The 19,974-nt window shown below is 40.7% G+C and overlaps 1 protein-coding gene across 1 annotated transcript; it reads right to left on the bottom strand.

Annotated features, from left to right (window-relative positions):
* On the bottom strand, positions 1 to 18,144 carry GPNMB (glycoprotein nmb). The gene is made up of 11 exons (XM_085050918.1): positions 17,664 to 18,144; positions 12,641 to 12,790; positions 11,797 to 11,940; positions 10,266 to 10,445; positions 9,039 to 9,197; positions 8,271 to 8,579; positions 6,965 to 7,087; positions 6,131 to 6,233; positions 5,038 to 5,243; positions 3,451 to 3,538; positions 1 to 2,708 (listed from the first exon to the last, which is right to left on the bottom strand). The coding sequence occupies exons 1-11, from the start codon at positions 17,731 to 17,733 to the stop codon at positions 2,555 to 2,557; spliced, it is 1,686 nt and encodes a 561-aa protein (XP_084907044.1). The 5' UTR covers positions 17,734 to 18,144; the 3' UTR covers positions 1 to 2,554.
* Positions 18,145 to 19,974: the final 1,830 nt, after the last annotated feature.

The raw sequence follows: 19,974 nt of genomic DNA, 5'->3' as shown, positions 1-19,974 counted from the left end.
TTTTTAAAATCATTACATGGTTTATTTGTCAGTGCAGTGGTTAAATTCTATTGTATAAAAGTAAAGATGAATGAAATAGAAGTTACAGCTGAAAAGGCAAAATCATAATATAAACATGTAGTATTCTGACATGATACTTAAAAGGAGATAGTTCAAGATATTCCTAATACTAATACTTAGGTTAAAGTATAAAAAAGTTCTTAACACATGCCTGAAAGCTCTTTTCTGTGCAAAAGCTTAAGATGTCCCTGAGCATCTAACATGCAGCATTTTGCATAAACCACATGTCTTCTGCATGTAGCCTAGGTGGTAGCCTGCATCTTCACTGATCCTAAGATGTGACAGATTTAATCTTCTCATGCTTCATTACAGGTCATCTTAAGCTTTCCACTAAATCCCTGTCCTGCTTCAAGCTAGAGCAACAAATACAATTTACAGTCCTGCCTGACTGATAACAGAGGATGTAACATTTAGACAGTAATTTTTTTCAGAAAATGTGTTTCCTGTTTAAGTCTGAAAATAGTTTGCAATGCTAGTTCTTAGACAATAGGATGTTACGTATAAGGAAGATGGAACAATAGCAAATACGCTACTTTTAATAATATAACTGAAATGGCCACAAAAGAATGAAAATAATGGGAGAACCTGGAAACAAAAGAAGAAAAGAGGCTGTTGAATTTTAGAACTAAAGTACTAATCTCACAGGTGTGTTGCAATCTGCATTTCTTAAAATATCTTTAAGTCATTTAGAGGCGTCTGGGAAGGAGCAGTGAAGACTTGATTCAGGTTACAAATGATAAGCATTTGAAAGATCTGCTAAAATAGTAGGAAAGTGTGTTTATAATTATATATTGCCTCAGGAACAGAAAACAGTATGTATCAAAGATATTTCAAGACATGGTAAATAAGCTAATTATATTGAAATACAGATCTTCAAAGAATTCAGTGTTTAGAAACAGATTGTGTAAGGTCATTTGCCCAGCCTCCATTTTGGTTATAACCTTTACTAATAACATCAGGGAGTTTATGAAACATGAACTATAAAGAATTTTTGGTCTGTTTGCTCATCTAAGTGAACCTTTTTAGCAACATCTTCCCTTTCTGCAAATAAGATGCTGTCCTTTTCTCGTCATGCAGTAAGCCAGCCTTCAGCAGTTTGTGCTGGTCTCACACTGTGAAATGCCACAATGCTGAGTGATGAGCATGTGTGGCTACGAGGACAGATCACTTCTGAAACGCCTCAGAACGAGTTCTTTTAACACAGAATTGCAGCTAGAGTGAACAAGTGAAGGCACATTGATTTTGCATAAGTTTACATTTTCTAAGGTGCATCATGTAAAAGCAGAAATTAGCATAGTGCTTTGTTTATATTAGGGTTTTCAATTATTTGATTTAGTGGTCAGATGGATGGAGGAGCCAGCAGATATTAATGTCTCTTTACAGCAGGAAAGACAGAAATGAAAAGAGGAAAAGACAGTTGAATGCTACCCCTTCCTACTAGATCCCTTGTTCTGCTGACCTTTCATTTGACATGGAGCACATATCCATATACCTGCCCCCTTGGGAGCAGTGGTGCCAGTCCACTGTCTCAAGACCAATGGAAGCAAAGGAGGCAAAGACAGCATCAGCAGTTGCATCTCAGGATTTTACATGGGACTCAGAGCAAAAAGTTTGAACAGGGAGAGCCAAGCTGATGGGCCTCATCTTGTTGCTGGGGTGTCTGTGGTCTAGTTTATAGTGACACTCATGCACTGGTAGCCATGTCCAGTGGGAAGCTAAGTGTGTCCAGCCCTGTTTTCTGGCCCTGAAGCCAACTGGCATTTAATGAGCTGCACCCATGCTATTGAACCCTGAAAAACAGGGTGGCTGCTGCCAAACTCACAGTGGGGAGCTGTGCCTCTGGTGGTTCCCAGAGTCTAGGGTTTGCTTGGTGGGGAGCTAGCCTGCCTGGGGCAAGTCTGTGCTAGGACCTCCTGAACAGTGTAACAGTGGCAGCAGTTCAGTGCCAATGCCTGGGAATAGGCCATGGCACGTTTCATTCCATAGACATAACACGTGCCTGCCCCCCATGTCTCTCCAGCAAAGACATGAATCCTGCTAAGGCAGTGAGCAGCAATAAAAACTTAAGTGTTTACAAGTTGGTTGGTTGTTGGGGTTTTTTTTTCTTTTTTTCTTTTTTTTTTTTTAATTATTATTAACTTTTAAACCCCACCCCCCTCAGAGATTATGGATGTGATTAATTTTGCAGGTTGTTAACCTAGAAGTAAGAAAAGCCACACAAAGGTGTGGGGGTGGGGGGTGTTAGTAATTCAGAAGAATGTGTCCTACATCACAAACAAGAACAGCAAGTGCATAAAGCTACCTCCTTGTTTCCCACAAAAGACTACTTTCAATGTTGCTAATTGCACCAAGCCCCAAAAGCTACCATCCCATCTATATGTGCTTTCACCTTACTCCCTCTTTTTTTTTTTTATAACAACAAGAAAGCCCCATTAAAGTACAGTTCAGAAATGAGTCCTGTTCTTAATCTAATAGTCAGTGCTACACTAAAGGTTTAAACAATGCCTGGTTTACTCTTCAACAGAGGATTTCTCTCATTGCTATTAGGGAAGAAAATGGCTTTGAAAGTGCTGAAGTAAGCAGTAAATCCCTCTTGCTTCTCTGTTTGTTCCACACTCCTCTCAATAGGCTTGTATTGTTTGTATCTCCTGCAAGAAATGAACACAGTTAGTTGCTGAAAGACTTTCAAAGCAGAGTCCACATTTAGCATGTGACCAGTGCATAAGAGCACGAATCATGTGTTCATCATGCATTCTGTCTCCTCCTTCCCTGTTCAATCCCGTCTAGTGTCTGGCAGCCATAGGTGAGCTGGGGTGACAAGGGCCTGGTTAAGGAGATAGAGTACTGGAGTAGTGCTGCTCCATGGAGCTGTGTGTTTCTCACCACTCACTGGGAAGGGTGGGCACACACTTGACTCAGGAGTCTTGGTGCAGTCTCAAAGTCTCATGAGGTGTTGCTTAATAACGCAGCAACATGTGCTTCTGTTAACTATTGTCCTGCATGCTCAACACCTTTTCCCCAAAGAATTTATTCATCGATTATTTAATGAAGAATTTGTTTGGTTTCACTGCACTTATAAATTGCATCATGGAGTTTGAGTTTGCTTTCTGCTTACATGAAGTTCCCAGGCTTGCTAGTGTAACTGTTTGTGCTTATGGGTACAAAGTGTAATTTTCTCTGAAAGTCCTTAACATCTGCATATTTTCCAATGGTTTTGTGGCCTAAACCAGTAATCTCATTTTTCTTGAATATTTGCCAGAATATTTGTGAGCTGCAATAGTAAAGAAACAGAAATGTAGCTAAAGCAAGTTTAAGTTGTTTGGTTTGTCAAATTAAGCAATATTCTGACAGCTCTTTGAACTGTTTTAATCACAGAAACTAGCAACTTACTTGTAAAGGACAAATGCTCCAATGGTAGCAAGCACTGCCAACAAGCCAAGGAAGATAAAGAGACCTTCTGTTGTTCGAGATGATGATCCTAGAGTTCAGAAAGCAGATTGATTGAAAGTTAGCCTGTATTTTACAGTGAGACAGACTTTCCAATGAAAATTTTACTTACTGCTGTACAAATTGAAGCACAGTTAGTAATTCTAATATGCTGAGCCTTGGAGGTCAGTAACTGGCAGGAAGTGGTGCTTTCAAATCCTAATCCGCGTAATTCTCAGTTCCACCAGAGTGTGAGTTGAGCTCTGCCAGTTTTCTCCTGTGAGCCCTGCTCCTCAGACACATGGCTGCCCTTTCAGTGTGGAAAGGAGTGAAGGGCCCTGCTGGCACCCCACAAGGTGCAACTAACTTGATCCTTGCCATTTGTTGTATGGGGGAAATGTTTACACTGCCTGTAAGATAACTGTTTGACTAAATTAGATAGGCTCGTCCAGAAGGTGACTCAAACAGCAACCTCTCTTAGATCCTAATTCTGCTTTGATTGCAGTGGAAGCCCCAAAGTATGGCTCAGCTTTGCCCTCTGGAGGAAAGCTAGGCAGACCAGCTGTATTGGGCTAAAGCTAGTCTCCAAATATAGTTGAGAAAATCCTTTCTGTATGCTTATTTTCACTTTTAGGAGCCAAAATGCACTTAAAGGTCAGGCATTGTGCCTTATTCACAATGAACTGATTTCAGTACAGATAAACTTACACCTGGATTAAATCAAATCAGCAAAAAATACTATGAAAAATTACTGCAAGGGGTCAGTTGCTTGACTGATAGTAATTAGTGAGTTCAGAAGAGTCACTAGGACATTGTAATAGGAAGTCAGGAGGGCAATGAAGTGGGAGCAGAAAGGCAGCATGATGCTTTAGACTTCTGACTGAGGCTGAGTTTAATAGCTGGTTCTGTCAAAGGCTGCTTTGATAGCTATGAGGTAGACACAGTGATAGTCATCCAACCAAAGGTAAAGCTCCTCTTCTGAAACAATTACCCTGGGCAGACTCTGTAGTCACTGGTTGTTACACAGATAATTTTCAGAACATGATTCATCTTATCCTCATGTAGAAATAGAAACCTGGTCAAGGCCAATGGGCAGTATAGAGGGTCCAGGCAGCCAACTCTGCTGCAGACATTGATTCTGTCTCAAGTGAGCTGAATTCCCCTCTGTTTCTGCTATCTCTCCATGTGTGGAGTGGGCTGGCTGGCATGTTTCCCGCCTGCTTTTCTGCCCAACAGAGTTTTCTGTGAAAAATTACATGATGGCTTAAGAACTGTTCATATTCTGTGATACTGAAGAGTTTATATAATTCCTGTACTTATTTGATCATAAACATAAGTCAAACCAAGGTCTAACACCTAAAATTCCCCTAGGGAAATAATCATCATTTTATCTTTGCATGGATTCTTACACAAGCTGGTGCAGTTTCAGCTGAAGTCTCGAGGCATAATAAGAACCCCCATATGTATTCCTGTGCTCTTTCCCCCTGCGGAGAAACTCTCAGAGAGAAAAGCTTTTCACTGACGATCTACGTCTGTTCAGTGTGGACTCACCTCCATTTACAGAAATCAGGGCACTGGCAAGGGCTTGACTGGTGTCATCACCCAAGGTGATGTTTATACAGTATGTCCCAGGTTCCTCAAAAGCTCTCCTGATGGTGAGTAAACATTCATCCGTGACGACAACGGGGTCACATACCATGCTCTTGGACACCTGGCACGTGGGGTCTGAAACTACTGTGCAGACATCTGTGGGGAGACTGGCAGGGAAGAGAAAGCACATTGCATCTGTGGAGTCCTGTCAGTTAGCCCAGTTCATAGACATTGCACTGGTACACCAGTTTTGTGCTGGTGCCTGCTGAAATCAATGGCATTATAGTAATTTAAGAATGTTTTATTAATACGAAATGCATTTTTGCATGCCTATACATTTATATATGTACATGTGGATTTTATGTAGAATGCATTTAAACAATCTATATAATTATCTGCTTGTTTTGCTTATCATTTAACATTTTATGCCGATCACAGGATTACCTGCATCAAATCGACTTATAAAGTCCGTTATCTTTAATATACATCATTAAGAAAGGAATGCAGATTCTTATAAGTAGTATCATGTGCCAGAAAAGAAGATACCCCCTTAAGAAACATTAATTGTATTCCAGCTGTATTAACATTTTTCTTGTACTTCTTAATACTCTCAACTCTAACCTTCTAAGAGCTAGAAATATGAGTCCAATGTTTTCCTATCAAAAAAATTGCTTGGACTCATCCATTTACTCCAGGTGTCAAACACTCTTGGCCAAAAAGAAAGGATTTCCTTACAATTTCAGTAAACTGCTTCCCATTTTACTGTAAGTGCTGAAATCTCGTCTTGGCCAGGAGACTATAAATTGTTTCTTCCCACAATCAGTTCCTTATTTTTACTGAGACTGGATATTTGCTCTGAATCCTAAGTGCCTGGCAGTAGCCTCTCTTGGCATAGTTTAAAAATGAGACTTGCATTATCTTTCATTCCAGTCAAGAAATAGAAACACTGCAGTTTCCAAATTTTGTTCATACATCTGCATCTTAGTGCAGACAGCATTCCAGCACCTAATTATTTTCAAAGAGGGAAGATTGACAGCTTCATTCACACACTTACCTCCCTTGGCAGGTAACAACAAAGTCAACCAGTGAGTTTTCAGCTTGACTTTCTGTCATCTGGATGCTTGTCATCTGAATAATATTTACCTCTAGGATTCCCTCTGGGAGAGGAAACACATATCAACTGTAGGACACATGACAAGCTCTGAAGTCTATGTGTACTGAACCTCAAGTGTTTGGCTGATGCTCAGTTCAGGTCTTGTTTTCTATAACCTCCTCCCTCCCTTAGCCCTCCCCTTGAAGGCTTTGAAAGCTGAGAAATTTTCCAGTGCTTTCCCTGTGAGGCTGCTCCTTTGTGGTCTGCTTTTTTTCCCCTCATTATTATTTACTTCCTTATTTTACTAAATCACTTCCCACTACATGAGATTTCTCTGCATTCAAAGGTCAGTTCAACATCATGCAAACCCCCTCCCCTGCCCATGTGCTCCTGCTGTGGCAGGTTCAGAAGTTGGTGATGCAGAAAGGAGTGACACAATGCACATCCCTACCAGCACATCCCTATTTTCCAGCACAAATGCCTAGAAACACCACATGATGCCTGATGGGGTCAGCCATCAGCAGGCATCCAGACAGGTTCAGCCTCATGTGTGTGAAACCAAGGGGTCATAACCTCTGCCACTAGGCCCTTGAAAAGTACAGGCAGAAACCAAGGTCAGCCAGTTAGATATCTGTACATTAATCCTTAAAACTCTCAGTGATGTCCATGGGAGGGATCTTACTGCGCGTCTCATGTATTTGATAAGAATGTGTCTAAATAAGTGTTCTCTCTACCATACATTGTTTTTCATTGTTAACACCATTTCTCTGTTCAGGGGTTGATCCACGTCCTTACCTACAACATCAATATTATTTCCATAGTATCCATTTCTGTATATATGGCAACCTCCATCAGGATTATCCTCCACTGACTCAACAGTGAGAGAAGACTCAGAATTATTAGATCCTCCAGTCGTTACTGTTTGAGGGAGAAGAAATAGATAAGCAACTTTAGAACAAGCTCTGCTCAGGGGTACTCTGAACACAGCCATATGTTCCAACTGCTTTCATTCCATAGGCCATCAGTGACTTTGGTTTGCAGCTGTACAGTCATGTATGTAATAGGTATGAGGTCATGGCAATAATCCCTAAAGAAAACACATGTGCCCAGCTCTAGAACCCTGGAGTGGCCTGGGGAGCCTCACTCTGAGAGCCACCTGGCTACTCACCCATCTCTGTGAAATAAAAGGGAGACTACAAGGTGTAACACAATTAAATACTTCTTTAAAATCCCCCAATCAATTATATATGAAATCCAAAGGCCAATAAAATGTTTAAAATGCTTTTATAAAAGCTGGTATTTTCCTACTGCTCTACATTACAGCTCACGGAAAAATGAAGAGGGGAAGTGGTGAAAATTATATCTTTCCTTTCATTTTTCATTCTCACTCAATATTTTGGTTAGAGCACATATTAAAAATATGAAATTTGAAAAATATAGCCACATTTACAATTTCACAGTAGCAGTATTATAGCTGAAACTGCAGGCTTTCTGCAAACCTTAAAACCCTCTAAGATAGTAAACCAGCGATGAACATAATAAAAGTTATTCTGAAATATGTTAGTCAATAAATTTAAAGTGGAAAAGCTGCTCTGGGTTAATTCCATGTGGAAATCCCATATTTTTGAATATTAGTAGGTTTTTCTAGCTCAGTCTAATCTCATTTAATTTTGGATGGAAGTTAATGCAATACAGAAAGGAGCTTGCTGTAAGAGTGTTCTGAAATTCCTCTTTCTCATTTGAAATTTGCATCTTACCTCAGAAGATGGCCCTGAGTAGACAAGGCTAAAATCTCCTGACCAGGTGCTGGCAGAGATAATACAAACTTCCATGTATGTTCACCTGAAGACCTTTGCATGCTGTAAGTGTGGTGGTAGAACTGGATGCATAAGGAGTTAAATGTGTAAGTGATCTCTATTGTAAAATCATAGAAGAGTTTATGCTTAATGATTCCATCTCTAAACCAGTTTTATAGAGGGTTTGCAGAGGCTTGCAGCTCTTCAATGATGACAGTAAAACTACTAAAGATACTAACTTAAAATGTCAGAATATATAGTTTTAGCATAACTCCTAATGTCCCTGCTGTTTGATAAATGCTTACCTGCTGAGGTGGGCGGTGGTGCAGTGGGTGTTACTGGCCTGCAAGGTACAGGTATGATGGCTTGGACAGTTAAATTCAGAGTGAAGTTTCCTTGCAGAGTGTAGGTGTGAGATGTGCTAGAACCGCTGGCTACAAATAAGCCACTTCCATCTCCGAAGTTCCACTTGTAGGAGATGGCGGAATTATTTAGGTAGTTGCTGGGATCATGGATCTTCACATCAAATGTAATTGGTGAGTCTTTGATGAAAATGGAGTCTGAGAGGTTGCGGTCATGTTTTTGATACATACTCACATATATTGGAATTTTGTCTGGAGGGGAAAGAAAAGAGGTCAATAAATAAAGCAGAGGTACCTGGCTGCAAACAATAAACAGTTCCAAAGTCCCTGAACAGAATGCAAGACGTTAACATGGCATCTTTAGCACAGGTTTCTACTTTTATTTGATTCATGACCTGAGGAGTGAATGCCAGTAGGAAACAGTTACCCTGAAAAGTATGGGAGCAAATGAGGAATCACAGACATCTGTAGAAGATTGCATTTCCTCTCACAAATCTTTCTTCATTGTGAAGTAGAGGTGTCACTACTCAGCTAGACACAAAGGTAACTTATGCTACTCAAGGCAATTTACCAGATTCCATTTTCATATTAAAAACCTTCCTCAGGCCAATGTCTTCTTTTCATGCCAGATGATGCTTGTGCTGAATTTGTTTAACACCTAAGCAACAAATCCCCCCAGCATTCTATGACAGCTGATTCCAGCACACTCACCTGTTACAGAGTAGTCAGCTTTTGCTCTCGCAATTGGGATGTATCCCGAGTGCCCTCTCCTGTAAATGGACACTGCCATCCCGTGCTTGCCAAGAGTCATATTTGCTGTGTTGACTGAAAACTTTGCTGAAGACCGTCCCGTTGTTTGGTAATACTGACCTGAAACAGAACATGAATTTAACATTTTTCCTTTCAGCCTTGCCACAAGTTGTTCTAGGAGAGGTAATGTCTCTAAGAATCTTGGATTGTCTAAGCCAAAATGAATAGTTTAGAAATGTCTTCCAATACTCTGAAGGTGTTTCTGAAGGATTGGATAATTTTGCAGCATGTTTACTCACATAAATTCTGGTTTTTCAAAGTTGTCAAAAAGATTTGCCAAATTCACTAATCCAAGAAAAATTTGCCAAGACATCTACATCTTTCCAAAGCAATTAAGTCATTAGGATTATGCAGTGGATGGTGTGAGGCATTTTAAGTGATCTTGTGTTTGCTTTCATTGTAGCCAGAAGATGTAATACCTCTTGCTTCATACCCTAGAACCCATTTGTAGATATTTGATTATATGTCTATTTACCAGCTGATTGAGGTAGGTAAATAGTATCACCTCTGCATAAAATTTGGAATATTATTGTTATTACTCATACTGATACTGACAACAATACTGATTTAGCCAGACGAACTGAGAGCACTAAGATTTAGTGCATAGCCAATGGCAGGAATAGTCCAACCATTACGTACTCAGGAGCAGGAAACATTGAAAATCAGCATCTGTGACCAGAGCAGCAACACAGCCAGTGGCAGTTCTCACCTCCCTAGAGACAAGAAGTGCTGCACTGTTAAACTGGTGATACACAGCACTGTGTTCTCTCTTAAATCCAAGGGTCTTAAGTGGAAGTGAACTGTCAGTAAATTGTCTGACTGACCTGCTCAGATCCTCTGTTTTCCTAGGAAAAGATATTGAGTACTACTGAAAGGAAATAAATTTTCTTCGGTGGTAGCACTGTGAATGCAGATTTAAAGAGAATCTTCTGGTAATCCATGATTTCTAGACCAAACACGTGATGGCCTCTCTGGAAAAGTGGGGAATTAATTCAGTATTTCCACTCAAGAGTGTGGAATCATTTTCAAGGGGCTTTTAGTATAACGTACTTGACAGATGAGTTGTGTACAAAGGGAATATAAGGTTTGCAGGATTGCTCCAACCAAGGCATGCGTTGCACTACTAACCAAAAGTGTGAAACACGTAGACAAAGTTCCTTCTCCTCCAGCCAGGGTGACGAGGGAAAGGACGTCCATCTGGGAATACATTTTGGCTGTAGTTGCTTGTGCAGTTTTCCCAGCCACAGCTGTCAGTCCATTCCGTCCAGTTGTAGACATAGACTTGCTGATCCCCGAAAGCTGGAGGATCTAAGGATAGAAACAGGACATGTTCTGGTCAACTGAGAAACGTGCAGAAAGTCAGGAAACAGGAGGCAAACACCACAGGATATAGCAGATACTGCATCTGAACAACAGGTGAAGTGGGGTATTTTTAGACCGATGTTCATTCTTTTTTTCTAAGGTTGTGCTTTGTTTGGTTTTAAGCATAAACACAAAATTGTTCTGTCTTGGTGCTGTTCTATTAAGAAGTTAAAAAAATCTTTACTGTCTCATAGGCCAGACACAATTTAAAAGTACTTGCCCAAAAACTTGCTGTTGACTACACTGGATTCACTGAGGCTACTGTTTCATGGAGGATAATGGGGCTACCTGAATATTTTCAAGCAGATTCTTAAATTTTAAGTACAAAGAGTGGCTGTGAAAGCACTGTGAGGAAGTGACTTAGTTTGTTTTGTCAGAAAGGTTTTCTATGGCACCTTTAAATAACTTAGACATGAATTTCTGCCATTTTCTGAATAGTAAATAGAAAGTTTCCTCACCCAAACAGCACAGCAGATATTAAGTAGAGTATGGATATCAGCTGCTAATAAAATATTAGACAGTTAAAAACCGGAACTTAGGCTGACAAAAAACTTGCTGATATGCCTTGAAATGAAAATTACTTTGATCAGTAAAAAAGTTGTTGAACATCTATGAATTCAGAGGATGAAAGGTACAACAGCATGTGTTGTTCTAGATCCAGCAGCTTAAAACACTGGAATGATAGGCTTTTTTCTCCATGTAGTAGTAAATAAGGTGAAGAGCTTGATTTCCTGAGGAAAACATTGCTTGAGTTTTAAATATTTGTTTGTTTGGTTTTCAATTCCTAAAATGTGGGAGATTTACTCTTTCTTGAGGGTTTTTCAAGATGCAGATATGCTTACTGAATTCTACAATTCATAATTAAAAAAAAAAATATCAATTCTGTAAACTGACAGCTTTATAAGTTTGAAAGCAAACAGTGTGACTGTGCAATATTGTGCCTGAGCTGAAAAGCAGTAACAATTCTGTTGGGAAGTCGGATTATATGACTGTTTTGGGAAGACAAGTTCATAAAGATGGTCAGTCTTAACTTACCTGGTCAATGTATATACAGTGGGGCAGAGCACTAAAAATACCATGGTGTTTTTCTTAGGAAAGAAACTGGTGTGGCACAGGCTGGGTGTGCACAGGCAAATGTTATCAGTTATCAGTTATCAGTTATCAGTTATCAGTTATCAGTTAAATCCAACATGCCTGTTGTTCATCAGGTGTGCCTGTGATGCTTCCCAAGCTCAGTGACACATTCCCAACAGCAACAGGCAGATGTGTGTGGTGCAGGGAAATGGCCATTACCTACCCCCAGTACAGTTTCTCCTGTAGACTATGTTGCCATCCTCATCTTCTGTCTGGCACTTGGGAAACTGCAGAGTCACAGCAAAGGTGATGTTGGATCCTACCAGTGCTGGGCTATCGCTGCTCAATTTGGCTGTCACCCTTCCACCTGAGGAAAAGAAAATTGGTCTTCATTGCAGCAGAGGATGCATCAGAGAAGAAGGTACCATCAACTGTGCGCTATTTACATCAAAAATGCTTTATTGATGACTCTGTTTCTGAGGGGTTTCATGCTCCTAAGTCACTTGAGCTCTTATCAAAACCCCAACTTAAAACCATCAGAAGGATTCAGCATATCCCTCCAGATCACTTACTGGTCTGCCATTAATTTTCTTCCTAGAGCTAAGAAAATAGTTTTCTACCCTTGGGGGTCAATATATTCCAAAGGAGAAAATTTTTATTTCTCCCCAGGGATACAGTCATTAGCCCTCAGCTCAGAGCAGGTGACAGTAAACATGGTCTTTACTGAAGCTGAAGCCCACCTGCCCTGTGGAGGTAGCAGTTGAAGGTACCTGTCCTCCATGGTATGTTTCACATCATGGAATGTTCTAGAGCCCTGGCCATCAATACTTCCTAGTAAGTATTAATGTCTTAGACCTGTCATAATGGGAAAGCATTTTAGGTAATAACTCACTGTTCTGCTTCCTCAGACAACCCACTGGGAATGGTGTCAAACCCAATCATCTCTAACTTGCAATTCTGTGGATATTGCCCCAGTGAAAATGCACTATAGCACCTGCACTGTGCATTGTGCTGTGTTTTCTGGCCAGTTTTTTTCAAGTGTTTTTGAAATGTGTATGTGCGATCACCTTTCCAGCAGTCCTTCCATCTGGGATCTCCCTCTTGCCAGAAAGGATAAAGCTTTTCATTCCATTTATTTTGATCATTAGACCAGCCTTGTAGCTTCTTGTAGGATGTGACAGGAGATGTACTTCCATGGCTCAACACATCTTGAAACCCTAGAGAGAAAACCAGGCATCAGTATAAATGTAATGCAATTTTCCATACTACTATTTTATACCAATGTATAAAAGCATTACTCTTGTGGTGAATTTTAGTCATGTACTGGTAGAAAACTTTACACCAATAGAAAATGATGGAATTTTATTATCGCAGCTCTAAACACTTACATCAACTATAATCAACATGAAGACAATTCCACCACTGTCAGACTGACTTTTTTCTACTTGCAAACTTCCCAGACAAAGAATAAAAATGTTTACAAAGTTTTGACCATATCAGAGCAATTGTTTATACAAATTTACATAACCCTGCAACAGTCAGGCTCTCTGCACAGAGGTTGCTTGATTTCTGACTGCTTTGCCTGGTGATAAATCTATGAGTAAAAGGCTAACAGGATAAATTCCCTCTGTGTCTGAGTTGTGCTCTAGTGGAAGTTATGCCAGGAATTAATTTTGACCCAGTGCAGCTCCTTTGGTGAGCTGGCTGACGGTTTGGGTGGGAGGGGTGGAATCAATTATAACAGAAGCTGGTATTTCCAGAAAAGGAAATTTAGAGCTGAATAGTAAATTCAATGTGTTTATAATATAACAACAATAACATATTAGCTTCATGCCTGTTATTTAAAAATGGCTCAGATATTAAATAACTTCAATAACCTCTTTCTTCTCATGTTACTACAAATGATGGGCTCAAACTTTTCCCAGGCTTCTAGGATCCCTCTTTCTGTCACATAGTGGAAAGCAACATAAATATCCAAGTAACCTGTAGGAACACGTTGGCCACTGTAGGATGCCATAAAATTATGTTAATAAGTAGGCTCATGGGAACAGTTCCATTAAAGCCTGGAGGCTTTAAAGAGCTCTGCCATGTTAATCAGCTAAGGTAACTGCTGGGTGTGCCATTCTGTCACAACATCAAGGGAGTTAGGATTTCTTCTTCCCATGGCTTTATTGTAAAGGTACAGCTGATGCAGAATGCTTCTGAGATTTCTACCCAAGTGCAACAGAATTCTGGATGACTTCAAGGAAAATGCAGAGACCTGTAAGAAGGGCAAGAATTGCCCTGTGTGCTGTAACCTAACTGGTTGTATTGGAACTTCTCCAAGCTTTGGAAAAGACACAGAGCAGGTGTAGCCAGTTTAAGCACAGTCTTTAAAGGTGGGTGACTCCTAATTTTACTGCAGGAGAGACCAGAGAAACAGCTCAGAAGAGGCAGGAGCTGCTTTCTCTTGGTGTTTTATGGCCAAGTGAGATTTCTGCTGGGCAGGAAGAACATCCCTTCATGAACCCCATCTCAACTCTGAGCTGATGCAGATAGCTGTCTCCCAAGTCTTGAGGAATGAAATGTTTGAGGAAAAGAACAGATTTTGTACTCAGAGACACAATCTCCCACAGTCTTTTGCCCTCCAGGAGCCCCTTGCAGTCTCACTTAAATCACTTGAATCAAATCTTTCCTGCAGATTTAATCTATTTTGATGTGAGCAGGCATAACATTATGAGTGGTATTTACTTAATGACCTGTATCACATGCTGTATTGTTTGGAGTCTTGGTCAAAGAAGAGTTTGGTAATGTTGTCGTTCAGAAACTTTGCTCCGGAAGAAAACAGATTAGCAACTATAAAAACACTTCACAAAGGCTTAGCAAGTTGAATTACACTTTAGGTGTCATTAAAAAAAAATCTGTCATTTTATTCGAAAGTAAATGGCTACATAATTGTTGTAATTTCTTTTTCCCATTCTCCTTTTTTTATCTGAAAATAATTCAATGAATAAAAATGTTTTGATTTTGTCAGATCAAAACTTTTCAATCATTGTTTTTTTCCCCAAATGTTCAATTCATCAAAAAGAGCTGGAGAACTTTTAATTTTATAAATGCTTTTAATTTTGAGTTTTCAGTAACAATCCTTGGATTCAGAATTCATCTTCTAGTCCAGTAATAACTGCTGCCACTGCTTCTAAATCACAAGCTCCTTAGGCATTTCTTTGCCTCCCTAATGTGCTTTGTTTCTTTGAATCAAATATAAAACATTTCACAAGCTTCAGGACAAGACAAAGATGGTTTTTCAGATGAGGAAAGACTTCTGCACTAGTTTCTAATACACATGGAAATGAAGATTTTCAGTTGGTGAATTTAAAGGAACAAAAAGCTTTTATGTATTTCTTATTTAACAATGAAAACCATTCAGGAACAGATGTTGGTCATAACCAAAATTAGAGCAATTCCATTCAAAATAGAGTAATGCTATGCTCCAAGGAACAGATTACTGTAATAATTTTGGTGAGGTGGGCATAGGAGAAAAGATCTTATACTTCCACTGACTTTCTGCTTTCTCATTTTGGCTTTCATTTTGGTGAAAAATGTAGCAAAGACAAGAAGTTCAGTATTTTCTATGATAGTGTATTAGCCATGAAAGAGAGGAGAGCCGATGTTAGGCAGAAGCAGAAAGATGACCCAGCTAAAAAGGATAACAGTGTACTAGAAATAAAAAAGGCTGATGGGATGGCATCAGGCAGTGACATAAACTTTCTAAAGTTATCTATAGAAACATAATAAAGCAGGACAAAAAAAAGAATCTGAGGAATAATTTGCAAAACCATAAAAACTACAAATTATTTTTTTCCCCAAATATAAATTTGGAAAGCTTGCCAGGAAATTTAGGGGCAAAAGGTGATGTAGATGCAAAAGAAGCATTCAGGGAAGGTAAAGCGGTAGGACAAAAGTAACATTTGTCAATTGGTTCATAGTTTCATTCACAAAGGAAGAACATAGGAGGTTTCTGTGATAGAATTTTTTTTTACAATGACAGAAAATATCTCTCAAAATGAAGTGTTGGCACAAAAAACCCAGCCATAGAACAAATCAACAAAATGACAAAGTTGTCTAGATAGGATGGCCCAAGTATGGAAGTTATTCAAGAGTGAAATAAATGAGCTATTAACCATAGCATGTAACATCTTGCTTAACACTGCTTCAGTGACTGAGAAACAAAAATTGGCAAATGTGATGACAGTTTTTAAAAACACTTCCAGGGAAGATTTAGAGGATTAAAAAAACTTTGGGGCTTAAGTTGGAGAAGCTGGTAGGAACAGCAGTGAAGAACAGAGTAAGTAGGTAGAGTGCATTAATATGATATGCCATAAAAGGAGTGCATTGCTCACAAACATATTCTGAGTTTTGCCGGGGAGACAGAGAGCATGGGAACAAGGCTGACCTGCTTGTTACAGTCTGCTTGAGTTCCAGACAGCACTTGATGAGGTCCCTTGCTAAGGGAACATAAAGCAAATGTTACCGTGGGATAAGAATGAAGGATTTCACATGAATAAATGATTGGTTAGGATATGGAAAAAAAAGTTATGAATAAGTGCCTCTTTTCTCAGTTGTTAAAATAATTTAAAATGTTCATAATCTGGAAAACAGGCAAGCAGAAAAGTTCTTTAATCTGCTGGAGACTGTGCATTAAAGTAATGGAGGACTTTATGTATGAGTAAAGAGTATAAAACTCAGTGACTCAAGAATAAAACTGTATGAAATTCAGAAGTTAAATGTGACCTTACTTTGAGAATGAGGGGCTCTAAACTAGCTCTAAACTCAGAAATGGGATCTTGCAGCTTTACAGTTTTGAATGCAGTGCTCATTGGTAGTTGAAAACCTAGGAAAAAGCTAGATAGAGAACAAAGATGAGAACATCATTACAGCATTGTATAATGCCATGTCCTGAGTATTGTATGCTCTGTTCTCTGCAGCTCAAGCAGGCTATAAAAGAACTGAAAAAATACAGAGAGAGGTGGTGAGGGTGCTACAAAGGGATGGAATTGTTTCCATATCAGGAACAGCTAAATAGACTGTGTCTTGAAGCCTGGAGAAGAGGTGACAGAGGAGAATATAAAAACAGAATCATGAACAGCATGGAGGAAGAAGCTGAAAGTACAAAAGTTAAGGAGAATCAAAGGAAACCAGCAGGTTACAGGTTCTAAGCACATGAAAGTTACTTCTTCACACAGGCACAATTAAGGTGTGACACTTTTTGCTGACAGGATGTAGTGTGTCCCAAAAATTTACACGTGTTGCAATGAAAACCCAAATGCATGAACAGATGGAAGACGTCTAGTAAAAACTGGTAAATACAATGACTACATCTGACAGAGGCAGTTCTGGTGCTACAAATCATCAAAGTCTGGGAAAATGTCCTGACCTGCCCAATTATACATCCAGTAGGTAGGAGCCTAGATGAATGCTCAGATGGATTTCAGCTTTTAGGGTCTTCAATTTTCACACTGTACATTCTGGAATTTGAGCATAAAATATCATTTCTACATTCCCAACCCTGAGCTCAGGGAGTCATCCTAAGGCTTGAGTTAAATTGGGAGCCCAGAAAAAAGCAGATCAGCTCAGTTCCTGCCCACTGTGGCTTGCAGATCGAATTCCTTGACTGGGCTCCTTGAGATTAGGGATCCACAGGTCTGAGTGTCCCAGTGGGGAGCACTGTTTCTGACCCGGCGTCTCCCAGGCACAGCTGAGCCAAGCAAACTGTGCAAACTCCCTTCTGCATCTGCCTTTTTCGCCAAGCTTGAACTGGAGAAGTATTGCTAAAACTTTGCTGCCAAGAGCCAAGATTTAGCTCCAGTCAGCTCCGTGCACCTGCGGAGCACAGGGAACAGATTACTGAGCAGTTCTCAGCACACTTCTCCAGCCCAGGCGCCTTTTCCACCCAGAGCCAGGCAGCCCTGAGGTGCAGCCAGCTGTTGCCTCGTGGTTCTCAGGCACAGCTCCAGCAGCCACCGCCGGAGCAGCCGCTGTGCCCGCCTGGCCTGGGACACGGAGCACACCCGGCAGCAGCAGGGATCTGGGGCGAGGGAAGGAAGCACTCACGTGTGGCGGCAGAGCACAGCACCGCTTCGGCCAGCAGCAGCAGTCCCAGGCGGTGGCAAACACCTCTCATGGTCGCAGAGCCCCTGGGCTGGCTCAGAGAGCAGCGTGGCCGGTGGCTGTGCGCGGAAACTCCTCCGGTACCCACTGCCAGATGGGAATGAAGCCTCTCCGCTGCTCTGCTCTCCGATTAAATGAAGGGCCCCGGGACTCATCATGTGATGGAATTAAGCAGAGATGCATGATTTTGTCTTCAGCTTCTTTCAGCTCATGTGCTTATGACTCACTCCCTTTGCTTTCAGCATTGCCTGGGATTTCTGAGAGACCTGTTTGGAGCCACACCATTCACCTCACAGGCATTTTTATACTAGTTTTGCACTGTGATCAATTTCTGTACTTAATTTGTTTTTAAATTAGGAACGCTTATTTCCAGAAATCCAAATTAACTCTTGCCTCAGCCTGATTTGCAAGTGTTACTGCAACAGCTCGCTGCATCTGATGAACCCATCACTGCTAAACCAGGTGTCTCTCCCCATATGCTGGGCAACAACTGTAAACTAAATGGAAAATGGCCAATTCAAACACATCTCTTGGCTTCTGATCAGAGCGGATTGTTAAGGAAAATGTTATTTAAACATTTAGTGGGTACATGCCTATCCAATCCAGCCATGGCTAGAGGTGCCATCACAGCCCCCGTGGGGTGATGGCCACTCAATATCTAGCTCACGAGTTGCCATGACCCACACACAGCCAAGTACTTGGTTGTATAGACTTCATGGATTGTAGCAATAAATAAACAATAGACTTTGCTGCCCAGCCTAATGATGAGGTATAACCAATGGCTCCAGAGGAGCAGCACAGACTGGCAAACACTGAACCTAGTGGTTCAAATTCAGGTTCAATGTGCTTCCCCAGCCCAGGTGTTCTTCTGCAGGCAGTGCAGCAGCTGATTTTCATTGAAGCCCTGGCAGCCTTGTGAAGTTTCTTGCTGTTGTTTGCCACAAAGAACGAGCTTTGGTAAGATGGGAAGGCACAGAGCCAAGTACAGTCCTCGGGAGACAATTCAGCAGGAGTTTCAGTGATCCCAAAGAACAGCGCTCGTAAGTGTGGCCCTGGCTAGCCAGAAACCAGTGAGTTGGGCGACAGTAAACCATTTTTATGTTGGGCAGGGCAGGTGGAAGTCCATAATTCCAAACCACTGTCCACAGAATAAGGCGATTGCCCAATGGAAGGAGATTTTAGAAGTCTACTCTTCTTTTTTTTTGGGTTGTTCGTAGTTTCTTCCATTTTTCTAGTGTTTTTTATTAGCTGTGTAAGACATTACCACTACCCAGAGCCCCCCAGCTAGCATTTCTCTCAGTAATGCAGGCTCTGATGTCCAGTCCTGTGGATCTTGCATATGTAGATACTCCAACGCCCTCCTGGCTGGAGCTAACTCACCTCCCTCCTAGTGCCAACCAAGGAGCAGGGTGAAGGCAATAGCCTTAGGGGTACAGGCTTGTTTAAACTAAGCCCTCATTATCTGACAGAAAGAAGGGGGAGCATAAATCGAAGTCGAAGCTGTGACTGACTGGGAAAAAAAATCATATGATCACAGCGTCCTCATGTGATTGTTGCTTTTTTTGTTACTCAATCAACTGCATTCCCAGTTGAAATGTCAGGTTTTGAAAGCATTCACAATTATTTTTTAAACCATGTGGGACATTAACTTTAATTGTACTCCTTTATTTCCAGGTTGTTGATCCTAGAAGTGAAAAGTGACCTTCAAACATTGTGGTTCAGCACTGGGAGCCTAATCCAAAGTCTGCTGGGGACAAAGGAGGTTTGAATGCTCATTCCCAAGAGGGTTTTGAGAGCCTCCAGAGGAAAACTGCTGACAACAAATGCCTGTTAATTAAAACCAAAAATTTATCAGCCTAAAAACAATAAAGTTGGTTAGGATGGAGTTTTTTGCCATGTTATTTGATACATGAAATTGTTACATAAATTTTGAGTGACAGTCTCAATAAGAACCAGCTGGTAGAAATTATTAAACATGTTGTAAATAGACTTCAGAGGCACTGAGGATCAGGCCTGTGGTTAGAGGAATCCAAACCCACCAGGGCTGGGGTAATAACTAAAAGGTGGCTTTACTGTGACACTCCAGTCATTCACGTTCTTCCTCCTCTGCTCTTGGGCTTAGATTACACATTCCTGCAGGGCTGACACAGAAAATATTTGGGTCCACTTGTGCTGTGGCTGCAGCCAAAATTCACAAGAAAAGAGGAGAGGAGAAGGGAGAAAGAGCTAGGAGGAACTGAAGTGTAAAAGGAGG

The sequence above is a fragment of the Lichenostomus cassidix genome, chromosome 2, assembly GCF_008360975.1.
Source record: "Lichenostomus cassidix isolate B80296 chromosome 2, HeHo_3.0, whole genome shotgun sequence".
Taxonomy (NCBI): Eukaryota; Metazoa; Chordata; class Aves; order Passeriformes; family Meliphagidae; genus Lichenostomus; species Lichenostomus cassidix.
This window is presented reverse-complemented; position numbering and strand designations above follow the sequence as displayed.

Coding starts and splice junctions, on each gene's coding strand:
- GPNMB (XM_085050918.1), bottom strand. CDS start 17,733: ATGAGAGGTGTTTGCCACCGCCTGGGACTGCTGCTGCTGGCCGAAGCG. Junction 11,941..12,640: donor ATGGAAGGACTGCTGGAAAG/GTGATCGCACAT, acceptor TCTTTTCCTCAG/GTGGAAGGGTGACAGCCAAA. Junction 6,234..6,964: donor AAATAATATTGATGTTGTAG/GTAAGGACGTGG, acceptor TTCCTCTCCCAG/AGGGAATCCTAGAGGTAAAT.